Source organism: Vidua macroura, chromosome 12 (genome assembly GCF_024509145.1).
Source record: "Vidua macroura isolate BioBank_ID:100142 chromosome 12, ASM2450914v1, whole genome shotgun sequence".
In the NCBI taxonomy this organism is placed as follows: domain Eukaryota; kingdom Metazoa; phylum Chordata; class Aves; order Passeriformes; family Viduidae; genus Vidua; species Vidua macroura.
The window spans coordinates 11,822,930-11,850,429 of record NC_071582.1 but is presented as its reverse complement, the minus strand read 5'-3'; the positions used below and the strand labels follow the sequence as shown (position 1 = coordinate 11,850,429).

General features: G+C 42.7%; 1 protein-coding gene across 2 annotated transcripts; it reads left to right on the top strand.

The window, feature by feature from the left end:
* SHC4 (SHC adaptor protein 4) lies at window positions 1–27,500 on the top strand. 2 transcript variants are annotated; one of them, XM_053988252.1, is made up of 12 exons: window positions 1–798; window positions 7,630–7,700; window positions 13,634–13,697; window positions 14,676–14,795; window positions 15,851–15,904; window positions 18,273–18,324; window positions 18,674–18,800; window positions 20,809–20,989; window positions 22,294–22,354; window positions 23,729–23,911; window positions 25,383–25,636; window positions 26,296–27,500. In XM_053988252.1, the coding sequence occupies exons 1-12, from the start codon at window positions 214–216 to the stop codon at window positions 26,449–26,451; spliced, it is 1,908 nt and encodes a 635-aa protein (XP_053844227.1). In that variant the 5' UTR covers window positions 1–213; the 3' UTR covers window positions 26,452–27,500. The 2 variants fall into 2 exon arrangements, with proteins under 2 accessions (XP_053844227.1, XP_053844228.1); XM_053988253.1 differs by lacking the exon at window positions 23,729–23,911.

Sequence of the window (27,500 nt, the reverse complement as noted above, 5' to 3'; positions counted from 1 at the left end):
TGTATGCTGCTTTTATTTCTGCTTACAAAATGCCAGATGTCCATGCAGTTTTAAGCCTTGTTCTTTGAGGAAAATAAACCATTCAAGAGGGAGTCAGCAAAAATATCCAATAGGTTTCTGTTTTGAAAATTGTTTGACTTGCTTTATTTCCATATAATTTATCTACAAGAGCTAATTTATGCAAGAATATCCAGTTACAGACCTGCCAAGGCTATGAGAGAACGCAGTCAGCAGAGCCTCGGTGGACACGTCCTGTATGTAGGGTTATTCAGACATCCAGGAATGCTGCACAGGGCTAAGTACAGCCGATTCAGGAATGATTCCATAACCTCGCTAGATGAAGGTACACAAAATACGTCTTTAAATATCAAAGGTTCTTCCTCCTCGTCCCATTCTTCAACACCCAATTTACTGACAGAAGATGTCTCCTTGGGGCCACAGGACACCTGCACCACACTGTGCACGCTGATCCCCCGGATGGCCAACATTAAACTTGCCAACCCATCAAATCTGCCGGGCCTGAAAAGTTTCTGCCTGGGAACCAAAGAAGTGCCACGAATTAAACTCACGGAGTGTGTGACCATCCCGAGCAGCCCGACCTCGCCTGAGATCAGCTGCCTGTCGGCCTCCTACCCCCAGCCCGACCTGGACAAGCTGGTCCTAACCCCAAAGCCAGCGGGTGACTGCGCTCTGCGGGGCACTGAGGAGGCCGCTGCTGTGGGCAGGCAGGACAGGGGCCTGGCCCAGAGCAATGAAAGCACGTACAGCCAGGAGCCAGGAACCACCTACAGCGTGCGGGTGAGTACTTCTCCCTGGGCTGCCATTCTCGGACAAAGCAAACAGCTACGCTGGGTGAGCTCCATTTTCCTGCCTCTAGAGTCCATGCCCCAAACCACTGAGTTCTCCCATGTATTTCTTGTCTTCTGGTGTACATAGGGCTATGGCATTGAACCGAGGGAACTAAAAGTACCCCAACTGCTTCCAGAGGTAACAACATCCAATTCTGAAGGACTATCTGGAGTGCTGCTGAGCCACAACTAAAACAGGTTACTCTGCATGTCGGAGGGGAAAGAGGCCCATGAAAGGGCCTCCCATCCCTCACAGACAGCAGCTCCTGGCATTAGGTGCGTTCTGGCCCTTGCTGCTGATATATTTATCAGGGAGGCTGTGGGGCAGGCACTGCCCAGGTTATATTTCCACTATGGTTTTCTGCTGGTCTTCCTTTTGTGGGCAGTATCTCAGAAGGGGGTTCACTGGCAGGAGCCTCACAATGCAACAGGGAGATGTTCTTTTTCCCTTCATCTTCCTGGTTATGTTGCTCCCATGGCTGTGGGCCTGCAGGAACCAGCTCAAGGAGAGCTGCAATAACACTGCTGACATGTCCTGGCCAAAATCGTGGTGTTTTTTTCAACTAACCTTTTCAGTAGTAACAAGCAGATTGGTAAATAAGTAACATGGGGGTTTGGGCATTTCAGCATCAAATGATGTGCATGCAAGGTGAGAGGATGAGCAAGGTACTCATTTCCCCAGAGACCATCAGGCTTCTTCAGGAGCTGGTGATGAAGCCTCAGAAGGTCTGGGAAGTGGCCAGGGCTGCAGCATGGCAGGACTACGGTGCAGAGGGATGGTCTCACCTGAAGGCAAAGCGGAACCAAGAGACCAAGGGCTGGGCATTTGGAGCTGCTTCCAATCCTTACCCTCTCACCCTGGCCCTTGCCCTCCCTCCTGTGCGTTTGGAGGCACTCACTCTCCCCATGCAGCTTCTTATGCCCTGTTGGGGTATGGAATTACTGGGATCTTCACAGAGACCCTTTTAGGAGGCAGATCAGGTCTACATTATTGGGACTGCTGCTGCAGTCCTAAAGATCCCTAAGAGATCTTTGGCCTTAATAGCTTAATCAGAGTATGAGAAGGATTCAGCATGGAGAGGATCTACAGTTATTTTAGAAAGGCAGTAATGTGGTGAATTAAAGAAATGTCGTAGGGCAGAAGCTGTCCCCTGCAGACTGGATCAAGGCAGAAATTTTCTTGGTGTTGTTTTAAAAAGGGGCCAAGCTGGGCTCATTGCATCCCCTACGGAGGCAGCTGTGGCCAGGCGTGACAGGGCACTGTGTCACAGCCATGTGTCACCCAGGCCTGGTGAGGAAGCTGAGACCCATAATAGCACCTGGTCCCCCAAAATGCTCGTGCAAATAACAAAGAGTCCAAATATTAATATTTTAAGAGGAGCCTGGACAGCTCTGATTTTCACGCTGTTATGTTTAAAATCATACTTTGTACGCAGATTGCTGTAGGCTTGATAAGGGGGATATTTACCATGTCCTTGTTCACATTCTACCCATTAAAAACCTTCCCACAATGCTGCCCATCTGGAGCTGAGGTTGTCTCTAAATGGTACCCATAGTGGCCATGGCACTTATCTTTCCTGCTGGTGTGTGTTATGGCTCTGATGAGCCTGAGGAATATTCCAAGAGGCACTTGCCATCCTCTCTCTTGCTAGTTGGGGAGTGCCAGGGATGTGGCTGCTGCTGAGAAGGAGGATAAGATCTGTCAGCACTGTCCTGCATCAGTGGTTTCTCTGAGAATAGCAAGGATGATGTTTACTGGACCTAACATGGAGTAAGGCTCTGTACCTGAGCTTAAATCAAAGCATGAGTCTTTGAAAGATGGTTGGTTTTTAAAAATTATTTAACCAAAATATGAAAAGGAAATACTATTGCCAGATATTTCATTACAATACCATTATACTTTAAAATAATATGGTAAAGATTTTTCGCAACATCCTTTGTCTTAAAGGGCTTTTAGCAATGTACACGTTGATCCTCTGCTAGTGGTTTGATGGGGAATGCATATAGATGTATGCCATCATATATGTCTAAAATCAGTTACGTGTCTCTAGATTAAAAAGACCCTGACCATTTCTAGCACGGTAGTTCAGAATTACATGAACTGCCCCCTGAAAGCACACGTGGGCACCAGTGCCCTGCTCAGTCCTGCTGTTGTCCATGGAGGATGTGACAGGTCAGCCTGGAGCAGTTGCTCCCTGCCTCTGCGAGGGGAAGGGGGTCCAGCACAGCCCTTTCCTGGTCCTAGGTTGCCACCAGCGCTTCTTCCATGTTCAGGGCAGGGAAATATTGTGATATTTCAGCTGCAGCCACTTCCCTGGCGCGCAGCACCCTGACACCGCACCCGGAGAGCTGCTCTGCATCGCCCCTCGTAAATAAATAACTACACGCGTATGCACAGCCGGGGCTCTCGCAGGAAGGAGATGGGCTCCGGTGATTCATGGCTTCGGAGCCGCAGCTGTGAATCATGGGCCGGGGGTGCCGGGGCGGTGCTGGCTGTGCCGGGTTTGGGGTTTGAGCAGCCCTGCAGCGTCCCACGGGAATGCGCCTCGGCACCGCGGCATCGCCTGCGGGGCACTCGCGCCTCTCTGGGGAATCGATTCTCTCAGGAACCTGCGTGTTTGCAGGCCATTTGCTTTATCACAGCCGGAGAATGGGGACAGGCTGGATTGGGAACAAATCTGTTAGAGACCTGGCCTGAGTGCAGTGCTGCAGAAAGTGTTTTTTCAGAAAACAAAGCTAAAAAGAGAAGGAAAATATTACTATATGTCTGTATTTACTATATGTCTGTATTTAGGATTTTTCCTTGGTTTTTTTTTTTTTTTTTTTTCCCCAGGTTATATTTAAAAATTAAAAACCTGTGAATGAAAGGGTCAGACTTACCTATAAAATTTTCATTTATAAAAAGCCATTCTTCTTCACAAAAAGCCCTTAGAGTAGAGGCTGTGCTGCGTGGGCATGAGCAGTGGGACAGACCAAGGGCCTGTCTGTCTGTCTGTCTGCACCGCTGCTGCTGCTGCAGGAGGGAAGATGAGAGCAGGGCAAGCACGTGAGGAGAGTTAGGCTAGCACTGACAAACTATGGGAGGGCGTGGGTTTGTGCTTAATGATCTTTAATGGCCTCTTCTAATCCTTGAAGGTGTCTAGTCTGTTTTCCAGCTGGTTCTGCCTGGGTTTTGTGCCATCTCACAGGTGCCCTGGGGGTACCACCCACATCTGCAGTGGTGTGCACTGCTGCTGTGGGCTGCCTTGGCCTCTCTGCTTCCTGTGGTGGGGATGGCAGAAGTTCTGCTGGCTTTGCTTTTGCATGTGGATGGGGTTGGTGTTTGCTGGAGGAAACCAGTGTGGTTCAGGCTGAGGAATGAGCCAATTGAATGTCCTGCAGGGAACAAACCTGGGCCAAAGTTCTTCATTAGCTGCCTGACTAGTGGCTGCTAACAGCGTTACAGAGCACTTACCCCAGCCCAGTAAACCCTGCTGTGTGAGGCAGGATGGGCGGCTGAGCTAAGCGGCACAGTGGAGTCTGTGTGCTGGCAGGAGCAGTGCCACTGCCAGGGGACCTCTGCTGGTCTCTGCTTTCCAGTGGACACAGTGACTTTCTAATCCCAAGGCTACCACAGGCAGCATCTAAGGAAGGGCTGAGAAAACTTCCCTACCAAAACTACAGTAATCATGCTTTGCTGCTTCCCCACATCCCTGGCTGGCTTCTGGTGTTGTCCATGGAGGGAAGACAGCACTTTACCTTCCTGCTAGGGTGAAAGCAGAGAAATCTCACAACAGGTTCCTGAGCCTGGCATTCTGCATTGTCCTGCCATGTGCTGTTTATTCACATGGGCCCTGCCTGGTGCCTTCTCATCTCCTCCCACACAGTCCTTCATCCTGTTTGCAGTCACTTTCTGTCATCTCATGTAAATAGATGTGAAAAGGTGTGTGCATCTTCAATAACTGCTCTTCTCTCCTGGTGGTGTGGGGAAATGCAAGCCAGCCCCAGATCACCCTCTGTACTCGAACACCAAGGGACAAAGCAGTTCATGGTGCCAGTGCTCTCACAGCCCTTTGCAGGCAGATGGGATATCTCTGCACATGTTGCCATTAGTGGAGCAGTTCCCTTTCCAGCAGGGGCCAGAGAGTCTTTCCTTCCTAAGAGCTGCTGCTTGTCTTGGCAAGGGCTCTCCATCCTGCTGCTGACAGAACAGTGGGTTCAGCATCCGCTTTCATTAGCGATGTCAGGCCTTTAGCACTTGGCTTGTTTCACTGTTGCTGTTCTATTTTTCTAAAGGTAGCTGAATTCTGCAGTTACATCTTTGCTTATTGCCCCAGGCTGGTTAGTGCACCTTTGGGCCTGTGTCCAGCTTCCCCCAGCTTGCCTAGCTCAGTGAACTGGGCCTTGCCTCTCTCTGTGGGTTTCAGAAGATGAACATCCCTCCCTGTACACCACCTTTGGACCTGGTTTTCACAAGAGTACCTGGTGTGGTGAATAGCTTGCACTGGAGCAAGAGCTGTGGGCTGCTGTGGCTTCCTCTCCCAGGCACCTGTGGTTGCTGCCCTGCTCATGCTTTAGTTTAACCTTCCCTGCAACAGGAAAGATGGAGTTGGCCTTGACCCTGCATCACCAGAGAAGCCCATTATGTTTTCCTGGGAGGTGCTGTTTGGGGTGTATAGGACAGGGAGTGGGGACACCACCTGAACTGGAATTTGGGTGCAGGAGTCTCTGAGACAAACATTGTCCTTCTCCACTGCCTTCCCCTTCCTCTCATGCATTCGTTGTTGTGCTGCTTCTCATATTTTGCTATGGAGGGGTTAATATTTTTGTTTATTGTTAATTTTTTTTTCTTCCTTGGAGAGCATCTTTTGTTTTCTTGAATAGGCTTCTGGTATTCCATTGTCCTTTTGTGTGCTCCATAGGCTTCTCCCAGCCTCTGTGACCCTGACTTGCCCTGCCCCATCCCCACATTGTTCCCCTGCCCAAGGCTCTGCTGGTTCTCTGTACCCTCGTACTGCGATGTGAAGGTTCAGCCATTTCTAACTGTGCCAGTTCAGATAACCAACGACAGCTAAAATAAATGAGAGAGGCAGTGAGGTGCCATGTTAATGTACTTCCCTACTCAGGCTTTTAAAGGGAAAAAAAAAGGTCTTTTGTGAATCATTGATAAGTTCAGCTTCACTCAGGGTCACTTATGCAAAAACCTAATATTGATTTTTCATCTTTGCTTAGAGTAGCTTCCCACGCATCTGTTCAGGATGCAATGGGGACTCACTTGTCAGCATATGACTCACCTACTTCTCTAAATTTTTCTTTTTTCAAGGATAGAGGAGCAGCCAACCAGCTCACAGGATGCTTGACCTTATACTGTAGGATCGGAGGTCGTTGCTGTGCTACAAGCTGAGTCTCTAGACATATTTTCCACATTTGCTTTGTTCCTGTTAAGCAGGAATATCTTTAACAAGGCAGATAGCTCTCAAAGTCATTAAATGTTCATTAGGGAAGCAGTTCTGCCAACCTTTCAGATTCTTATTGATGTCCTTCCAGGTCTCTGACCTAATTCTGGAGTTCTCCCAAGGGTTACATTGCTATCTGGAAAGAAAGCAAAATAGGGATAATACAATTGTTGTGGAATCCCTGACTGCACATATAACATTCTCTTTTTCACACACTTATTTCTGAAAGTCTCCAAAGCTGAAACAGATACCTAAACTCAACTCTCTCTGAATGGCCCAGCAGAAAAATTGATTTACAGGCAAAGTAAGGCAGAGGAACTAAATATGGTACCTTTCTCTGATATGGAATGCCTCCTCCATCCGTTCAGACAAGGGACAGAGTATGCATGTGCCTGCCTGGGTTTTCCAAGTTGTCTCTGTGTCCCAGAGGCTTTGACTTCCTGCAGGCATGCTGTGACTGCAGCCCTTGGGCACCGTGTGAGCACTGCAGGATGGTTCCAAGAGGAAAAATGACACCCAGACCTGTGCCAGTCTGTTGAAGAGATTAGACTGCTTCAACAACAGAGAGCTTGACATCCATAGACATGCTGAAGGATTAGTAAGATATGGTTGGGGATATGCCATCACATCCTTGATATTTCTGTTAATTAGTCTTATAAAAATCCCAAATGAGTATAGAAAAAGCCCCAGCTCTGTCCCATACAACAGAAGTGTGGCAGTCAGCCTTGAATTTAAAGCAGGTCAGTTTATAGTGTAGGCTCTTAAGAGCTATTGCTATGAGCTGGAATTGCAACTTCATCCTTCATCTTCTGCAGAGGTTATTTGTCATCAGACCTGTAGCAGTGTGGAGCCAGTGGTTTTCCTTGTGGCCTGTAATGCCTCCTACTCTCTGAAGGGACACTCAGCTCTTCTGCATGGGGGCTCTGAGTACATTGGTCTCGAGGGGCTTCCAGAGCCTCTCTACTCCTGAGGACTCTGTTCTCTCCAGTATTTCCTCATGTATTTCTCCCAGCTCAGTGTCACAGGCTAATAAGTAAGAGTAAGCAGAAATGGAAAAAAAAGGAATAATTGGATTTTGTGTCCAGAGTGCTTTGTCTTTTTTTTTTTTTTTTTTTTGGTGCTACGGTGTTTAAGCCATTGGTATCTTTATTGCTCTTCTCTACACTTTTAGTAAAACAAGATCTATTTAGGAAGCAGCTTTAGGATGGCTGATTTGATTTTCCATTTAGACTGTGGTTCTGCATAAACTTAGTGGACAATAATAACATTTGCTTCCTCCTGTGAGCCTCCTCTTACTTGTATACCAGATATTAACAGTCCTCCTTTTCTCTGTCTGTTTTCCATAGTACATGGGCTGTATTGAGGTGCTGCAGTCGATGAGATCCCTGGACTTTGGCACACGAACACAAGTCACCAGGTAGGTGGTGTAAAACTGAGATTCAGACCAAGAATGAAAAGCCAGAGTGCTAATTTTTGTATAAAGCTGAGGGTGCGTGCCAAGCTCTGAGACACTTTTGAATAGGAGTTTGCATGCTTTGTTTTGTCTTTTCCTAAGTGATGATTTGAATTATTTGATCATTACAATAGGCTATTTGTGTTGGAAAATGAATTGTTTCAGGCACAGACGTAATTTCTCTCCCAGTTCTTGCTCAGAGAGCCTCCCCCTGCAGTGGCAGCACAGAGCAGACATCCCCAGCCAGCTGGGGACCGGCAGCAGCTGGGCTGTGCACGTGGCTCAGTGCTGCCTGCACGGCTCTCCCAAGGCACAGGGGAAATCCACTGGTGCTGCTGTGCCTGTGGGTGCTGTGGCCAAGGTGGAGAGCCAGGACCCTCATGGGTCTCTCTGTCACGCTGCTTCCCACCCCACGCAGAAGGTGCCATCAGTCCCTCAATCCAGCAAGGTCATCTAAGGAATTTTTATCAGATGTATGACATCGCTTGACCCCATCTGCACCAAGACCAGGCTCAGCTGGAAGTGGAGTCACAAGGAAAACATGTTGAAATACAGCTGTTTCCATCTGTACTGCAAGCCTAAGTTTTTAGGCTGAAACCAGAAAAAGATTAATGTTTCATTCTCAGATACAACTGGGGATGTGGTTAAAATGTGAAATATTTTGTGGTCTTTTGAGAACTTTGCAATTTCTGTTGCAGGTCACTGCCAGTTTCTGGGTGTAGATTGTTAGTACCCCCTACGCCTGTGGGGTGGCTGAAATGTCCTGTCAGAATTAGAAAAGCACAATTTTTTTATTCTTGTAAGTCTCGCAGTGCAGGAGTGTTTGAGTTTTCAAAACAATCACCTCCTATCCAGCTCTGAGTGCTGCGTGGTGCTGCGATGTGCTCATGGTCCAGCAGTCAGGACTAGTGCCAGGCAGCCCCTGCAGCCACCCTGTTTGGAGAGGAGGATGGCTGCAGGTTATCTTCACCTGGCCTTAGACATATTCCCTTGTCCTCTCAGCTGCTTTTCTGGCATAGCTCGTGCTGAGGATGCCAGGAGTGTGGTTGAAGCTTCCTGTGCCTGCCCAGCTCTTCCTTCCTGCTGGAGGGAGACTTTCAGATGCTGTTTTGCTTCCTCACATTTATATCCAAAAAGTCATGGAGAAATGAAAGCAATGTGAAGGGATTAGTATTACATTTATACCTGTTGGCTCCCAGAATTACCAGCTGAAAGGAACTGAAAAACATGAGTCTTTCAATGCCTATAGATTTCACTTGAAAGCTGCCCCATTTGTTTTATATTCAAAACCAGTGGTTGTTGACACTTACAACTGGTATAAGTACACACTCACCCATGCATGTGTGTATGAAGAAGTGCCTGAGATACCAATATACTTCCCTAAGGCAGGTCCTTTACAGACTAAGAAGAGCCATGTAATACACCCAGCCCAGGCCACTGTGTTCTTCACAGCTCAGCCAGAGGGCGAGGTTATCTCCTGTTTGCAAGAGGTGTGTGTGCTGCTGTGCTAACAGAACAGAGCTTTGGCTGGTTTGTCAGGAAAATAATGAATATGAATTACTGCGTGACAAGAGCTTGCCAGCTTAAATTTGGGCTAGATAGTAAGGTTTTGTTAAGCAGAACTGTGTCAAAACTTAACAATGGAAATATTTCCATCACCTAAAAAAAATGGCACTGCTGACCTTAACGGGCTCTCTTGTGCATGAGAAATTCAAAACTTAAACTGTTTGCAAACCAAATGCTGAAGTGCTGAGCTCACACATGCAGACTTTAAAGTTCGATCGATGACAAGCTGACTGGAGCAAAGATAACATTGATTATTCCCCTATTGTTCTCTCGGGGGAATAAGTTTATAGACACATGCACAATGCACCAACCAAGGAGCTCCTGGAAATTATCCCATTTTAGCCATGCCTGTTACTTGAATTGGGGTAAAAGATATTTTTACTTGGATGGCATTTCACTAAACAAAGAGGCATCTTCTGTTTTAAAGTGATATAGAAGAGGTCTCTAGTTATGTCTGCACCCTGCATTGCTTTATGTGTATGTGCATGCTTAGTTACCTCATGGTATCTAAAACTGCAGCTATTATTTACCTTTCTCATGAATGTTGGAAAGATCAACAAACTCATGTTTCCCAAAGTGCAGTGTGCAGTCCAAAGGAGTGAACATGGAGAATTTACTTTCTTTTTTCTTGCTGGACTTGCATTTTTAGTTGCTTGGCAGGCACATGGTCAGGGAAGGCAGAAAGTGGCCTCTCTGGCTATGAATGACTGTGGGATGCAGAGGCTAAATGACCACAGTGCAGCAAGAGAAGGGCTGGGCACTGAGGTGCTGTTTACCCTCGGTGGCTGTGGGGTGAGGAGGGTAGGAGGCAGAGGAGATTCCACTGCAAGTTTTCCAGCTCTCTGCTCTTGCCCACCCATGACCCAACTTGTTCTTAAGGACATCCCTTCCATTTTGCAGAAATCTGTGATCTCAAACTCCGTGTAGATGACAAAAGTAACACTAAAAAATAGCAATAAGTGTAACAGATTCTTCTGCTTGAGGGTCTTTGTATTTTTTTTTTTTTTAATGGTTAGCCTGAGCTTGCTGCTCTGGATACAAGATGTGTTTGGGTTGTCACCCTTGTGCTGTGGCAGGTCCTGCCTTTGCTGGACCCTGATGTGTGCTTCTCTTGTCCAGCCCTTCAGTTCTTTTCCTCTTACACATTTCCCACTTCTGTTAAGTCAAGCTGGTTATTAGTCATCAAACTTGGCCATTTCTGGGAAAAGAGATTCTGTATCTTGGATTGGGTCATTAACTTGCAAACTTGAAAATGGTCAGGCAGTGAGGGGTGAAGGGTGTCTGAAATGTGCAGCCAGGGAGGGCTGCTGGAAGAAGGCTGACTTTGTTTGGAAGATTAATTTCAACTTTGTTGAGCCAAATAATCCCTTTCTGTTACATGGTGTAGGCAGGGCCCTAGATGCTTAAAAGCAAATCCTCAACAGCATGCTTGCTTGCTTACATCAGCCCATCTTTCGTCTTTTATTCTCATTTTGGGGGAACAATAAACAAAGTGGCTCAGTGTTACTGCCCACAGGCACTCTCCCTCACGGGCACACTCTGGGAGCTGCAGGAGCTGTGTCTGCCACAGGTTTCACTCCAGGGCTGCAGACCCAGAGAAAAACTGTGGACTGTACTTCTGAGTGGGCCTGAAAAAAAATAAAACAAAACCAAAAAACTGGTTTAAAGGCTTATGGATGCCAAAAATGGGTCACTCATTTCGGTTTATCATGGATGCATCCAGAGTTTCTTCCTAGTGTGTGGTGCAGTTTCTTGTTTGTGGAAATGACTGCATGTAGGAAGTGTTCAGTTACAGCAACAGGTGTTACCAAACTCCTGCTTTTCACACCTTTCACATAATATTTGTAAAGTTTTGTTAGATCACTTGGAAAATCACCCAGACGTATGCAGCAAGAAATGTCAGTACAACTATTTCCCCTACCAAAGAGAGGTAATAGAAACTATTAAGTAGAAATGGTTTGCTACTTTTTGGTTCCTTTTTACTGGACAGCTGCTTCAGAGCATGAAGTGGGCAGCCACCACACTGGTTTGTACGAGAACAGGCTCTGTGGCTGGCAACTCTGCCTGCAACTTTTGATTTCACATGGGCTGCCTGACATATTCAATAACTCATTTGTCACCAAAAAGACAACTTCCCTGTTTTTCCATTTTGTTTTGTATCTGGTTTTCTTTCTAGGTAAGGCTAGACTTGAAGGCTCCAAGTAGCCTTAATGTCTTGGCTCTGATTTTAATTTCCTTTAATATTGAATGAGAAGATGACTTCTCATTTTCCAAGCTGATTATTGGAATCTGCAAGATCATCCTGCAGGATGCCTTCCTCTTTTTTTTTTTTTTTTTGGTCATGTTTGGCCTTCCTCCTGGTAACAGCTAAATAAAACAGAGCTAACCAAGAAGGGTATCAGGAATTTGCTTTAAAAACATATTTTCAGTTGTGTAGGGGGAAGTACTTTGCTTTTAAATGCTAAGAAGGGTCAGTGTTCAAAAGGCTGGGTTTCTGACCCATCTTGTGTAGCCCACAATAAGGGGCCCTTTTCTTCCCTGCTGTTTTCAATCAGAAAATATTAATTGCATATTACTGTGGGTGAGGTCTCCATTCATTTGACAGCACCCAGGTTGAATTTCTCAGGGTGTTCCCTGGCAGGAAGCCTCAGTGTATATCAGTGATCTTCAGTGCTCCCAGCACACAGCTCCCTGGTGGCAGCCTGGGGAACACTGAGCAGGGGCAGCAGTGACTCTGGGTTCACCAGCGCTGGGCTGGCTTTACTTCCTCTCTCATCTGCAGGGTCCTGGAGGGACCACTGGGCATCCTCACTGGGCATCTCTGCTTCATGGGACATGCCTGGCTGGAGCCTCTTGTCATTGTGTGGTCTCCTGATACTTTTCAGCCCTTCTGGACTAAATGTTTCTCAGGAGGTGAAGGCCAGTGGTGTTTTCCTCCCACACACACGCCAGGATCTGGAAACAGACAAGCTTTCCCAACCAGCTCGTTTCCTAATTAGCTCTTTGGATAATAATTCAATAATACAAACAAACAATTAAACAAACTCCCTTCCCCTTTAGAACCAAACAAAACCCCAACCTTGGAAGATAAGTCTGAATTCAGCCACAAGAGAAAGGCTGAGGCTTGCAGTGCCCAATATGGGACCCTAAGCTGAGAAGACGACAGCCCCCGTGGGAAGGGCCAGGGCAGCTGGAGACACCGGGGCTGCGGCTCCAGCTGGGATGTCCAAGCAAGGCTATGGAAACTTGCTGAGCACACCCCAGCCCAGTAAGGCACCATTTTCCTGTTGGCTTCAAAGCCAACAGTGAGGGAAAGCCTGTAACTGCCAGCAGAAAGGTTTTGTCCTGCTGTGCTAAGCTTGACCAGGGCCATCAGTGCTGTGCTGTTTGTCCAAACCAGTCACTTGCCTGAGCAAAGGCCAGAATTTGCCTTGTTCAAGTGTGGGAAACAGGCATAGCACATCACTCTGTTATCCTGTGTGTGTTTTATCTTTCATCTAGAAATGAGCACTGTGTGTGCTTTATGCCTTATCCTTCTGCTGCCTGTACTGAGAGGAACCTGCAGAGGAGAACTGGTGGCTAGAGAGAAGGTCTAGTTTGGGAAATTCCTACCAGAGATGGAAAGATATGGACTGATAGCTCTGAAAAGGAACTGGAGAAGCTGATTATACATCCCCACCCCTCCACACTGTTGTTTGGGTTATTGTGTTTCTTGGTTTTGGTTCTGTTTTTTTGGGTTTTTTTGGGTTCTGTTGTTGTTTTTTTTTTTTTTTTTTTTGGTGCGGGTGGGGTGTTGTTTTGGGTTTTTAAATTTGTTTTGTTTTTTTTTTTTTTTTCTTTTTTGGAAAAGAAATCCCAAACCCCAGAAAGTCAATCAAAGCACCCAGCTGGGCTCACTCAGTATGCACCTGCTGTGCTAAATAGGAAGGATTAAGCAGGGAGGAGCCCCTCCTGCCATGCAAGAGACCTATTAACCATTCTGAGAAAAAGGCTTTGAAGCCATTAGGTTGTTTGTCTTCTGGTTAGTTACATTTGAGTTTTTATTATTAAACAAATGTTCATAAGGTGAAATGAATGTGTTTGATGAAGAAAAAGAATCCAAACCAGGCTGCTGAATCACTGTATTTTGTTAAATAGTTCTTTTGGTTTGTTTTTTTTTTTTAATGGTGGGAGGAAAGAAGAAAGAAAAACAACTGTGAAAGACCTTCCAGAAGATTTAAAAGTTTATAAGTGGGCCGATAACAATAAATTGCAGAGTTGCTGGCTCTGTTACAAATGGTGCATGTATGTCAAATGATCCAACAGTTTGTGCTGTATTTTTTTATTTGCAGGGAAGCAATAAGCCGACTGTGTGAAGCTGTGTCGGGTACAAATGGAGCTATAAAAAAGCGGAAGGTAAATCCTGTTTTAGCTCAGCAATTATTTTTCTATATCTGCTTTTGATAAGCTGGATACATGATTCTGTAGCAGGCTTCAGTCCTTGCTGGAATTTGTGCATTTTAATCCATCTGAACTCAGCCTGGATAACATGGAAGTGCTGGTAGCAGGGTGTTTAGCCTGTTTGGTTTGGGGCTGAGGCTATGCCCTACTTTATTTTTCTCAGGATTAATGGTTTGCCCAGAGTTCCTGCTTCTACCAGCCCTTGCAGTGCATGGTGCTTTACAAGTTTTAGGCTTTGGCTACAAGTTTTAGGCTTTGATTTTTTTTTGTTTTTGGGTTTGTTTTTTTTTTTTTTGTTTGTTTTTTTTTTTTTTGTTTTTTTTGTTTTTTTTGGGTTTATTTTTTTTTTGTTAGCGAGAGGGAGCTAATTCACTGGAAGATTATCTGCTGCTTATTTATATATACAAAGAATTAAACACAACTAAAATGGCAGTGTTTAATGGATTTTATTAAGTAACTGTGATGCAATGAGAATGAGGGGCAGTGTCAGTGGTTGCTGTTGGGTTGTGTCCAGCAGAACTTAGGGATTTCCTTCTGTAACTGTGGAGCTCAAGAGGAATGAACTTACTCTTGAAAGAGGAATACATGAGAAGATTTCTTGCTTTACCCAGAAACACTTCATCCTCTGGAAACAAAGAAGAATTCAGAAAGAAAATTGCACATTCTGAATTACTGAGCCAGCTATAACATTTAGCTCACTGGGATTTTGCTTTAAAACTTCTTTTTTCCCCATTATTGACATAAAACCTATTCCTACCAGTATTGTATTCAGAGCTGATACTTGTTAGAAGATCTATTTGCATTTGATCAAGCCATTATCCTTGCTCCACTGAAAGTCTCAATAAGATACCATAAAACCTCCTTGACTTTCATATGTTTCTGCCCCTCACAGACTGGGCTGACAGCCTCTTTCTTTTCTTTCTTTGTTCAAAGCCTCCAGTGAAGTTTCTGTCTTCTGTACTTGGCAAAAGTAACCTTCAGTTTTCTGGCATGAATATAAAGCTGACCATTTCAACAAGCAGCCTCACTTTGATTAATGCTGACACGCAGCAGGTAGGATACATGTAATCAGTGTCCTTTTCTCCATGCTACAGTTTTGTCCTCGTTTGTGGCTTCTGAGGGAAGGCTGTGCCTTTCAAAGGGAATGCAGCACCCTTTAGCAGACCTGTGCATGCCTGGTGAAGCTGAATTACATGATGCCTCTGAATTTAAAGATGAAAGCGCTTTGGAGGAATTGACATACAGCACAGGTCCTTTTTGTTCATGATGGTGTGTTCCATGGGGAGGGATCCTTGAGCACTTGGTAAATGTTTCTCTGGATGTGTTTGCTGGTAAAGTGCCTAATAAAGAAGGCACTAGTCCTGACTGTAGCTTCTGACAAGTCCTAGGAGGAAAAAAATATTATATAGGTATTAAGTCAGAGCTTGGCTTTGGTGTAATTCAAAGCTATTTTACAGCTGGATATGACATGTGTACAATCAATTATACTGTGTAAAGTCTCTAGGCTCCATGGAGGTGTGTTCCTGGGTGCCTGGGTTTGCTTGGAACTGGGCTGTGCTCCCTTCCTTCTTGGCAGATATGATAAGGTTCTTTGTCCTGCCCACCTAATTCCTCCCTCAGCTGTTGGTATGGCTCCCTGAGTGATCTCACCCTGGGCCAGCAGCAGGTTTTGCTCCAAACTGGAGCAGGTCAGGGAGGTCATTTTGGCTCACTGGCTCTGAGGAATGCTGCACTGAGTTGGTGCCATGCTGAGCATCAAGGAGATCTTAGGGGTTTGTCTGTAGTGCAGAGGTCTCCTGTCCATTGCACATCCTGGGAGGGAATTAGGACACCAGGTTTTCCTTCCTTTTGGGTACAATTAGAAAGTGGTGGTTGAATTAATTCTGAAGACCCTTTAAGGAAGATTTCTCAGGGATCTAGACATTGCTAAACATGAATATGTCTCAAAATATTCCTATTTTTATTTCTTTGCTTCCTAAATTATACATGCATAAATTAATAAATGGGATTGTTACAAATTTACTTGCTTGTTCTATGAAGACATATGCTCTGATGTCTTCTAATGTGTGGCCCAAGAGCATGTTTAATTAGTCTGTTATGCTTTTCAGATTATTGCCAACCATCACATGCAGTCCATCTCATTTGCTTCTGGAGGTGACCCAGTAAGTATTGATTTATAAAATATACTTCTGCAGGTATAATGAACTCATGTAATAATTGTTACCTGCAAATACTTTGCTTCATCCTTTCCTTCCACAAGCACTAACTGCACTTCTGGATCATGACCAGTAATACAAGAAAGCTGGGGGACTGACATTGAAAAGGAAATGTGGAATAGTGACTCAGTGCATCTTTAGTAGATACATAGTTAACTTTGCTGTTGCCCATCAGTGAGCATCAGTCCATTCAAAAGCCCTCTGACTTGGGGATCTAAAAATAAGAATGTGAACATAGGAATTAATCAGTTCAGTGGTCCCTGTGAGCCAATACCTGTCATAAAAGCTGTCAGCACTGGCACCTCTAAATTTTTAGATTAGTTTTGACTCAAGCAAAGATCTCCTATGAGAGAGATGTGGCATAACTACCTTCTTCCTGCAGATAGGGCTGTTTTTCCTAGTGTTGCAGCCATGCAGTCATGGATGTTTTCAAGTCAGAGGGTTTTTATTCTATTCCAAACTCTTTACTGCAATGATTGTAAGCAGCAACCCAGATTGCATCTATCTGGGTTGGATAAGTAATTCTTTAGGGCTTGTTTACCCTTTTTAATGTTTTTTATATTATTATCCTGCACTGGTCTTGCATAGTGACTTCAGATTTCTGAGGCTACACAGGGCTGAGTTTGGTCAGTGCTTAATGGCAGGGCCAGCAAGAGATGTGTGTGCACACAGATGTGCTGCAGGAAATGGGCTTGGTGGAGCAGCTGCTGACACTGCTTACTGGGAGGATAATGTAAAATAGAGGTCTTGCTCATCAGTGGTAACTATAAATCTAGTGGCCCTTCACATAAGGGACAATTTTGTTGCCTTGTTGCCTTGTTCAGGTAATTTTTTCAAAATTCTGTTTAGATTTAAAGTGGGAGATAGTTTCCACAAGACCTGTCTTTCCACTTGCCCCACATTCAGGGTCTAAGTGAAGTTCAGTTTTGCTCTGGGCTGTGAAGGAGTAGCACTATTCTTTCTGATAATTAAGCCTGTTCTGGCTTTATTTTAAAGCAAAATCATCCAGGCATCTACATAAACATTAAAAAGACATAAAAAATAGCAGGTGCTGCTCCAGTTACTTTAGTTTCTAGTTGCTCCCTAGATCTGATTTATTTCAAAATATCTATCCTAAAATATTTATGAACTTTAAGAAAAAGTTGAAAGGAAAAGGAAGGAAATTGAGTTCACTAGACACATAAGAAATATTTAGCTTGCTTTGTTTCAATGATATTAACTTTAGAGATTAAAAAAAAAAAATATCTAGGACAAGTTCTGCTGGCCCCAAGACCTGCCTCTTGTGTCATTCATTGTGAATTATTAAATGATTGTTCTTGTGCATATTGCAAATGGGGCCTTGTTTCCTGCCAGCTTATTGCATCTTCCCTCAAGAGAACCATGCCTTTAAGCTGTGAATTGCATTTTCCCTGTCCCACCTTAAAGATCCAAAATAACAAAATGCATCTTTAATAATTAAAGGAATGTTATTCATTACCTCACCAATTTGATTATAACACTGAATTATCAAGCCACTCTCTGCATTTGCGGTATCATTAGAAATGTTAATTTTTTAAATCCAGTTCCCTTTTCAATTTGACTAGAAAAAGAGGATTATTTCAGTGCTGGCTAGAAAAGAATCAGAAACAGAAAACTGATTATACTGAGGTTGTCTGATCTCAGCAGCAGCTTTGAGATCCAGGGTAATTTAACCTGATTGTAGCCAGGCTAAAATTGGGCAGGAGCTATTGGGATCAGGTACCCATTTTATTCTGCGTAATTTTAAAGTTTAACTTTTCTCTAAGATGCCTTCAAAACTCAATCTTATTGCTACAAATTGGGAACGCTGGAAACTTGTCCTTTGTAGTATGTTGGCATTCTTTTATCTTCCCCTGATTCTGGTAAGGACTGTCCCAGCCAAAAGCTGTGAGCAGCAGTCGCACAGCCCTGATGTGTTGCATGGGAAAGGCTGTGAGCTCCATGGGAGCAGTGGAAGGAGCAGCACTGCTGGCTGATGAGGCACCAGTTGTGTTTCTACTCCTGTTGCAGAGCTGGAATTGAATACACGGTTTATTGAAGACCCAAAGAATGACAAACGGTCTAGTGCATTTTTTAGAAGAAAAAGAACATGGGACAATTACTGTGTTGATAGCCACCAGTGTGTCACTGATATTTTTCTTGACTCACTTTGCTAGTGCCTCTGGTTGTTTTTCCCTGAAAGAAAAGTGCATTTCAAAGCTAAAAATGTATCTGTCTATATGCAATTGCTGTGCTGTGGTGGTAGGGTTGTTCATAATTAAAATGTTCAAGACATTTGTTGTATTCTTTCCTGTAGGATACAACAGACTACGTGGCATATGTAGCAAAAGACCCTGTTAATCAGAGAGGTATTGAAAGTTTCCAAGTGTTATATGTGTTTATATGATTGCTTTATTTGTATGTAACAAGGAATTGTTTGAGTTTTAAAATAAGGAAGCTACTGAACTCAGCTCAATAGTCTGCACAATTTCTGTCTTTGCTGTATGTATGGGGGTAATTGTATGCAGGCTGTGGCCTTAAATGTCATATTCTTTGTGCAATGTAGTGGGAATCTGCAGGTCAGACTAAAGCTGTACTAGCTGCTGGCTCCATGAAGGGGTAGGAGCTTTGCTTTTCTGCTACAAGCAATGTAGCTTGAGTCTCTACTTTCTGGTATAAACTGCATTTACTTAATTAAAGTAAGGTGTCTCTTTTCAGCATGCCACATCCTGGAATGTCCCAATGGGATGGCACAGGAGGTGATCAACACCATAGGGCAGGCGTTTGAGCTCCGGTTCAGACAGTACCTGAAGAACCCATCTAGCCTGGTTACATCTAATGAAAGGTCAGCACATTCTCAGTCACTTAACTGGCAGTTTCCTTCTCTTTAGCACTTTTCAGGAAAACAATACACTACAAAGAGTGATCCATAAGTAAGATGCTTTGAATATGCTTTCTGGACATAAGATAATTCAAATGTATGCCTATATGTGCAGCATATAAGATACCAAAATTAGCTTATTCCAGTGAACTCCATTGATTTTTGTGACATTTGTACAGGTGCAGAACACAGAATTAAGCTGTATTGTTCCTTAGATAAAGCAGCCTTATTTTAAGTCATGCAAGTTGAACAAATGTTCAAATTACTCTGCCCAAGTAAGTTCAGATCTATAAATAGCAGACACACACGCAGAGACTGAGCTCAGTCCTGACCTGTGCCAAGTTTAAGCTTGCTGCAGCTGTGGAAAGTGTGTGGTGGGAAAAAAAGCCATTTTAATTCACCTTTCTGCCATTCTGCTCATGTCCTGGCAGCAGCCTCAGTTTTCACCTGGCATGACTTACATAGCCTCATGAACTGAAATAAACACAGCCACCACCTGGCATTTTAAAGTGTGAAGCCCTGTCCTCTGCACATTGCCCAAAATACAAGGCCTAGATTACTTTCTGGACCACCATTCCCCATTTCAATTACCCTTCTTCCATTGCACTGGGGACACAATTCTTGCTCTAATTTATGGCTCTCCTCACAGATTAGCCATGCCTATTTTTCTCAGGCTTCTTTTTACTGTAACACCAAATTTGATTGCCTGCTACTTCCCATGAGTAGGTAAAGCTGTGGCACTGCTTACCTGCACCCTGAGAACAGGAGTCCTGAGCAGGCAGTGTCACTGGAACAGGGCCTAATACATCAGAGCAGAGCTGGTTTTATTGCAAAAATGCAACTCCAGTTTATATTTATTTCAATGTATATGGTGGTTCTTGCCATTCCACTGCTAAAACTGGTCTGTTTTTTCCTGGGGAAAATAACCTTTCTTTCCTAAGAAAAGCCTTTTTTCCCTAAGAAATCCTGCTAGGTTATGTCACAAGCAGCATAGGAGCAGGGAGAAATGGAAGAGGGTAATTAGATTTCCTCCTTGATCATTACCCACAGCCAGCCTCCGAGAATGGTCCTCAGGCAGAGGAGTCGGATATTGCTGTGTGAATGAGTCACTCCCTTCCAAACTACTATGAATCACATAATCAAATACTTGCACTGCATATCACATAATCAACTACTTGAACTTTATCTCTTTCCTGCTCATGGCCTTTTATCCAATTATACTCTTGTTAATCAGAGAAGTAAGATTTGAGATGAGTTTTTTTTATTTTGGGACCGGAGACAGTACAGGAAGCACCTAGTTGTTTTGCAGTGTATCAGCTGTGCATTTAAACTACCATCATTCTGGTTTAGCTCAAGAAAACCATTGTGTGCTCTTCTTCATGTCATTCAGCTGAACAAGAATATTGATTGTGGTTATTAAAATCATGGTAAATGCCTCTGAGAACAGCTACTTTTTTTTTTTTTTTTCTTTTTTTTTTTTTTTAGTAGCAATACTTGATTTTCTAAAACAGTTGCAGGCTTGTCTGACTAAATGCCATGAGGTTTTAATTTTTCTCTTGAAGTCTGGCCGTCCCCCAGCAATCTCTAGATTTATAGAGTTCAGTCAGGAAGCCATAAGTATTAGTTTAATGGTCAACATTTTGGATAACTTAATGAACAATGCATTGGAATTCTTAAAGTTTCGGTAGATTCCTCTTACCTTTTCTTTGACTTGAAAATATATCTGGGCTGTCTGGTGCTAATTAAATGACTGTACCTCCCTTTACTCCAAACTGTCATGACTATTTTTAATTCAGGAAGAAGTATCTGGAAAAATAAACAGCTCTGAAAGTTCCAGCCCGAAGCACTTTACAGCCTCCATATGGCGGATCTGTGTATTGTGCGTTGTGCAGACACTGGGGATGTTTGCCTACACTAGAGCAATTGATTACATCGGAAGCTTCATTTCCCCCCCCCCCCATATTTTTTTCAGTGAAGCAGCAAATGCTAATGGATCAGCTGGGAATTCACAGGAGAGGGAGGATCATCATGAATATTACAACGAAATTCCAGGGAAGGAGCCTCCCACCGGTGGAGTGTTAGACATGCGAATGAAAGTGCAGACAGACCAGAGGGTTAAGTGTCCTGTCCAGTGCAAAAAGCAGTATTGCTCGGTAAGTACAGCATCTGCTGGGATAAATATTTGCTGCCTATTATGGGAGTGAATAATAAAATGTTTCTGTGGTGTTAAAGCATGGCATTAACATCAGAACCAGGTCCTGATTACCCTGGGAAAAGGTTTTTTTAGGCTAGATTTAATGATGCTTAGTACATAATTGAATCCCAAAGCACTTTCTGAATATTAACTGGTTTGTCCTCAGAGTACTTTCAGGAGACCAAGTAATATTCCCTTGTTCACTCATTAGCTCTGAGAAGAAAATAGATACCAATTTAAATGGCTTGTTGGAGAGAACATCTGCAAAATCTGGGACCTCCTGGCTCCCTATTCTGTGATCTAATAAATATTTCATCCTGTCCATTATGCTCTACAACTTATACATACAACATTGACTGATTGCAATATATATACAATGTTCATTACTCTTGGATTGTTTCAAGAAGCTCTGTTAAATCAGCAAAAGATATCTGTGGCTCTTGTCTAGCATAGTGGGAAATAAAAACCAATCAGGGAGTACAACAAGCCAAGTTCAGACTGGCTGCACAGATTTCAGAGTCTGCTGTGTGAGGTCTTGGGAGCAGCATCCTTTCCCCACATAGGAAAGAAGGCATCACCACTTTGCTCAGAGGGAGCACACTCAGATGTGCCTGCTGGAATCCAGTTGGTTCTGTCTAAAAACTTGCTGCTCCCAAGTGTTATTTGTGTTTGGTGGTAACTGCTCCTGGGCTGCTACATGTTCCTGTGTTACTGCTCCATCCATTTTTTGCTGACATGAACCATACTCTGCATATCAGGTCCTCACCTCCCCAACAGTTCTCTAAATCTAAAAATGTTTTACTATATCCAGAGTTTGCACCTGATGCTCACCAGTGTTGCTGCAAGGAGTTACCCTGAATGTAAATGCAAATGGCTTTTTCCCATGGGGTGTTAGTTTTTGGTTTTCCTTTTTCTTTCAGTACTGCTCAGACAATTTAGTAACCATTTCACTTTCAAACCATGATTCCTGTAGTTGATTTTATGATGAGGGACACCTATTAGAAAATCTGAGCTTTCTTACCTAGGAGTTATACTGTATATATACTAAACATTAGATACATAACTGGGCAGTTATGTGAGGTTGGAGTCCAGATGTGACTTCTAAAGAAAGAAGAGTATCAGTGTGAAATATTATTTGAGGAGATGGGATTTTTTTGGTGAAGAACATGATTAATTACCTGTATGTCTGTTAACTAATGCATGGATATTTTGAAGTTACCTGACTTTTTTTTTTATGTGACTGATTTTAACTTTTTTCTACAGACAGGCAGCCCAACCTTCATCAATGTATATGAAAATTGTCCAGAAGAAAATAAAACTGTGGGTATGTACTGTCTTTTCCTTCTCATGCATATGCAGAATTAACCAGGGCAGGCTGCCTGGAAGAGCTGCCCCTTGGCTTTCAATACAATGGTGAAAAGTGTTCTACTTAGTAGGTCATTTTTAGTTCCCTAGATGAAGGGCAGACAAAAAAGCCTTACAGCTTTTCTAAAGGCCACTAATCTATCTTCATGTCTGCTGGCAGACTTACTCATTTTACTTCTCATGATACTGTACAGTAGCTCTTTGTTTTTTTAATTCTCTTTCATGCTCTTTGTTGTTTTATTCCCTTTCTTCATACCATTTGAAAAAGGAAGATACTTCATTACTTATCAGTCTCTGAATATATCCCGTCTCCTACAAATGCTCAATGAGATCCAAAGTATCAGGATCGGGTTTTTCCAACAGAGCCTGGCCCTTGCTTCCAGCATCCCTGGCTTCTCAGTGTGACTGTGCCCTTCCCCTGCCTTAGGCAGCTTTGTGCCCAGGATCAATTTGCCTTTAGGAAAGTCTGCTCTCAGGGACCCCAGGAGATCATCAGCCTCCATCGCTTTCTGGACTTCCTTTGCCACAGCTGATGCCCTGAGCACATTTCCTCAGCTCCTCTGTTTCACTGCACAATGAGGTCCTTTCTGAATTCCCACCTGCACGGCTCTGAAGTGATCCATTACACTGTCTGTAGGGGATACTTCAGTTTCTTGTGTTATTTCCAATTCAAGGAAAGGAGAATCAAATGGTTTCTACAAAGAGAGGGTGAACAAATAAAAGAATGAATGAATAGATCTATGAATAAAACGTTTGTTGAAGAGCAAAAATATGCCTGCTATTTGGCTAGCTGAAGTGCTATTATTTTCATACCCTGCAGGGGATATTCTGTTAGCCTGTTCCTAGGCTTGGATCCTAACCTGACAGATGTGGCTTGGGCTCTCCAGGCAGAGCCTCAAAGCACCAATCTCCTCCATCTCTCCCTTCTCCACCAGAATAGCAAGAGAGAGAATTGCTCAGCTTCCCACAAGCTCTTTTTGTGGTGCAGAGGGGAAGGAAAGGGTTTAGCAACAAATACCATGTATGGTTTGTGTTTCTGTAGAGGCATATGTATTAATTTCTTTCCAGTCTGTGGAGGGTTCACTGCTGACATTGATTGAAGCAGAACTGGACCAGTGCAGAACATTTCTGAAAACTTCATTCCAATTAATTTTGGACCTGGTGCCTTCTAGACATACAGAAAAATAAGTTCATTTGCTTTTTTATTTTCCTTCTGAATTACTTTAGTGGGCTATAAAGAAGAACATCATTCTTATTTCAGCTTTTACAGTTAAAGCTGAATTAAAAAAAAAAAAAAAGAAGGAAATCTGTGCATACTATATACTAATTGCAGGTAATTGTGATGAGAGATCACAGAAGACAATAAAAGAGGCAACCTCATTGAAACCTGCCTACAAAGCAGATCTCTTTGATGATCCATGTTACATCAACACCCAGTCCCTGCATTCTGCAGCCTGTGCAGCCCGAGGTCCAGCAACAGCACAGATCCTCCCTGGGAGCCCTCTGCGCCAGGCCAGTAGGTTCCCATTGCAATGCCATACCTGTCTAAGCACTGGAAGGAGGGGGGCTTCTCATTTCTCTGCATGGAGAAAGATTTAGGTTTCCCATAAGAAATATAGAAAAGATGGGGGGAACAAATCTATCCTGGTTGTTCTTTTTCCTTGTTAGATCCAAGAGAAAAGGGATTAAAGAGCAGAAATAGTGATGGTAAACAAGCAGAATAACCTTTCGTCTTCTGTAGTTCAGTGATGACAATGAATATAGAGTGGCACAGGTATTAAAAAGCACATCTTTAGGATGATAGGAGCTTGGGTGACTGCACATTGACTCAAGGAAGAGGCTTCTCCTGTATGTTCAAGGTCTTAACCACTCTAAGGTGGAAATGACCTCAGATGCCTTTGCTTCACAGGCAGTAGCATGCAAGGTTAAAGTGGGATTATTGTGACTGTCTTTTCTCAGTTCTTTCATAAGTGACATTGAATCTCATCCAATAATTTCTAAATCAAACTGTTTGATCCTGTGGTATAAATTAAATGTATGTCTGAACTCGATTTATGGACTCAAAGTGGTGGATATCCATTAAATGATTATATAGTTGCTACTGATTGTCCTCATTATTGAATATACTTTATTAGCTTTGCCTTTTATGGTTTCCCACTGAGTGTTTTCTCTGTCAGAGTTGGCTCCACACAAGAAAGTGGAAAAAGGACTGGACAATAAAGGAAACACAATAAAGAAATCTGTGACTATTGAGACATTTCCAACTTGGGACTGTATCATGCTCTAAAAGGAACTGCCTATATCCTGAGGAGCCTTAGGTTGCGCAATTCCATTGAAGAAGTGGTATCCTCTTATTTTCCTCAGAAGAACCCTGCCTGTGAATCATTTGCAGTCTGACTGGCTATATCCCAAACCACCCAGTTTTTTAGTACATTTGGTAATTGTTCGTTTTTTAACAGCAAATGCATCATGCTGTAATCCTTCCCTTCTGGCTACATTGGCTATGTTGTGTTACATTCCTGCACATAGCTGGAGCCACTCAACATGACTCTCCCAATGATCTGTGACAATCTCTTCAGAGCTTGTTAAGGAAGAAGGAAAAACAAGATCTTGAGGGGGAAAAAAATTAAAAGCTAAAAAGCAAAAAAAAATCTTGTTTTTACAGGGAAAATTTGACTTTTTCATACAAATAAATATAACCCCAAACCAGTATGGCATCAGAAAAATTCTTCTTTCTAATCCTTGTTGCCTAGCGACCAAAGGCTTTCCCATCTAAGGTAGGGGAAGAGGTGGTGTGATAATTTTGCCTAATACACTGGAGGGTCGTGAGCATTCATGTGTGCATATTCTTAGAGTCTGTAAGGTTGGTTTGCTTCAAGACTGAATAATTTGATTTTTTTAAAAGCTAATAAAAATATTGGCTTGCATCCTTTTAGGATGAAGTTTTAGGTGAATTGTCCAATACATTCCCTTTCATTTAATTTTAGAGTTACCGGAACCTGTTCAGCAGAGTGCCACAAGCAACACAGCTGGTCTCTATGTTCTGCCACAAATAAAGCAACAGCTAAAGAATGAAGATTGTTACCATGGCAAATTGAACAGGAAAGCAGCAGAGAGCCTCTTAGTCAACGACGGGGATTTTCTGGTACGAGAAAGCACAACGTCACCTGGTCAGTATGTCCTCAGTGGACTTCAGGGAGGGCAGGCAAAGCATCTACTCTTGGTGGATCCTGAGGGCAAGGTATGAATATTTCATATAATGAAATTTCACTGCTGCTCAGATATTTTAATCAAAATGCATGAGTGCATTCCATAAAGTGGAAGTGATTTGATTTCATCCAGGTTAATTTAAATATAGCCAGTGGCTGCAGTAGGTTTGAAAGTTCAACAACTTAGAAGCACTGAAGTACCATGGAAGTAGCAGTGAGGAACTTAAATACTATTAGTCCAGGTGCTGCTAATTAGTGTATGCACTTAACACATCCTTAATTATGAATTTTTGGATACAGAAAAGGTTTGTTGTCACTTCAATTCTATTTTCTTCTGCTCAGAAGAGCAGTCTTGAGTGATGTTGCTGAGGAGAGAGTAAATCAAAAAAGTAATCCTCAATGGGTTTTAGGGAAAAATATCTTCTGTGGAGGAAAAAAAAAAAAAGGTTATTTCATTCCCCTGTGCAGAATCAGCCCAGTTTGACATAAAGTCTATTTACTTTTCCACTGCTTTTCTTGTGAGCTAATGGTGGGTCAAAGGATAGATCTGAATTGCTGTCTGCAGCCTAATGATTCTGCTTAAGTGAGTTCAGTGGCTTAAGTGCCTTTTGATTTTAATGTGTTAGGCTCACATCCAACTGGTGATAAGCACAATCTAACCTTAAATACATTCTTTTGCTTCTTCCGCTAGGTGAGAACCAAAGACCATATATTTGATAGCGTGGGTCATCTTATTCAGTATCACATGGAAAATAATTTACCAATCATCTCTTCTGGAAGTGAAGTGAGCTTGAAGCAGCCTGTAAGGAAAGAGAGTAATATGGGACATATGCAGTATCACAAATAATCCCTTGGGTCTCACAAATCCTGAGACAATTCATACCTGAACTTTCTATTATGAAGACAAGTCAAAAAAGTATAGACTGCACTTTCTGCTGCTGTTCCAGAAGAAGCCCTTTTGTGTGTGTATGTATGAATATATGTATATGTGTATATCTATGTAGATCTATAGAGATCAACAAGCATAGTTATATAGATACATATAATCTTAATCTTAACAAAATTACACCTTCAGAGTGTGAGATTAATTTGTGAGAAGGTATTTTAGACATGCACAAATGTCACTTTCAAGGTCATACTGAATCAATAACTCTTTAAAAGCACAATTAAAACTCTACATACAAAAGCTCACTTGAAAGAACTGCTGGAACATTAGTATGTGCCTTTTAGCATAGAATTATTGAAACCAATATTATTTATACTGAATTAGTTTTGGGTGGTTAAATAAACATGTCTATGCTTTTAACTATTTGCCAAAAACAAGTACAATTTGAATATTACTAAAATGTCATCTTTCGATAGACACTAACAATTTCATTTTGCTTGTAACAGCACTTTACTAGCAAGTAATGTTTGAAATGAATGACATTCACAATACAGAAAGGTTGTCCAGTTTCTTAATAATTTTTGTCACTGTCTGACTACTCAAAGATTTGAGATTACCAACATTTACAAAGTTGAAATTAATATATGTAATATAATTTTGGAATAGAACTTGTTAAGGGACAAGCATGCTAGATCTTAATATTTTTGTCTTGCATATGATTTTACTATTATTATCACTTAATACTGGAAACATCTTTTTAAAGGTAGGCTAAATATATTTTAATTGATTACATAGTTGTTTACAAACTAGAAAAGCTGAACAAAACTAATGATACATTTTGGGAGAAAACTATTTAAAAGATGTTTGAACTTTGCATGTGTCCTTAGTCAGTGTTCTTTCCAAAACAGGATAGTTTTCCCCTCTTCACATAGAGTCCATTTGTTCCTAAACATGGAAAAATATTTTAAAAGAAATCTATTAATTGTTTTGCCACAATAAATACTCTAAAC

Coding starts and splice junctions, on each gene's coding strand:
- SHC4 (XM_053988252.1), top strand. CDS start 214: ATGAGAGAACGCAGTCAGCAGAGCCTCGGTGGACACGTCCTGTATGTA. Junction 7,701..13,633: donor ACACGAACACAAGTCACCAG/GTAGGTGGTGTA, acceptor TTTTATTTGCAG/GGAAGCAATAAGCCGACTGT. Junction 13,698..14,675: donor GAGCTATAAAAAAGCGGAAG/GTAAATCCTGTT, acceptor CTTTGTTCAAAG/CCTCCAGTGAAGTTTCTGTC.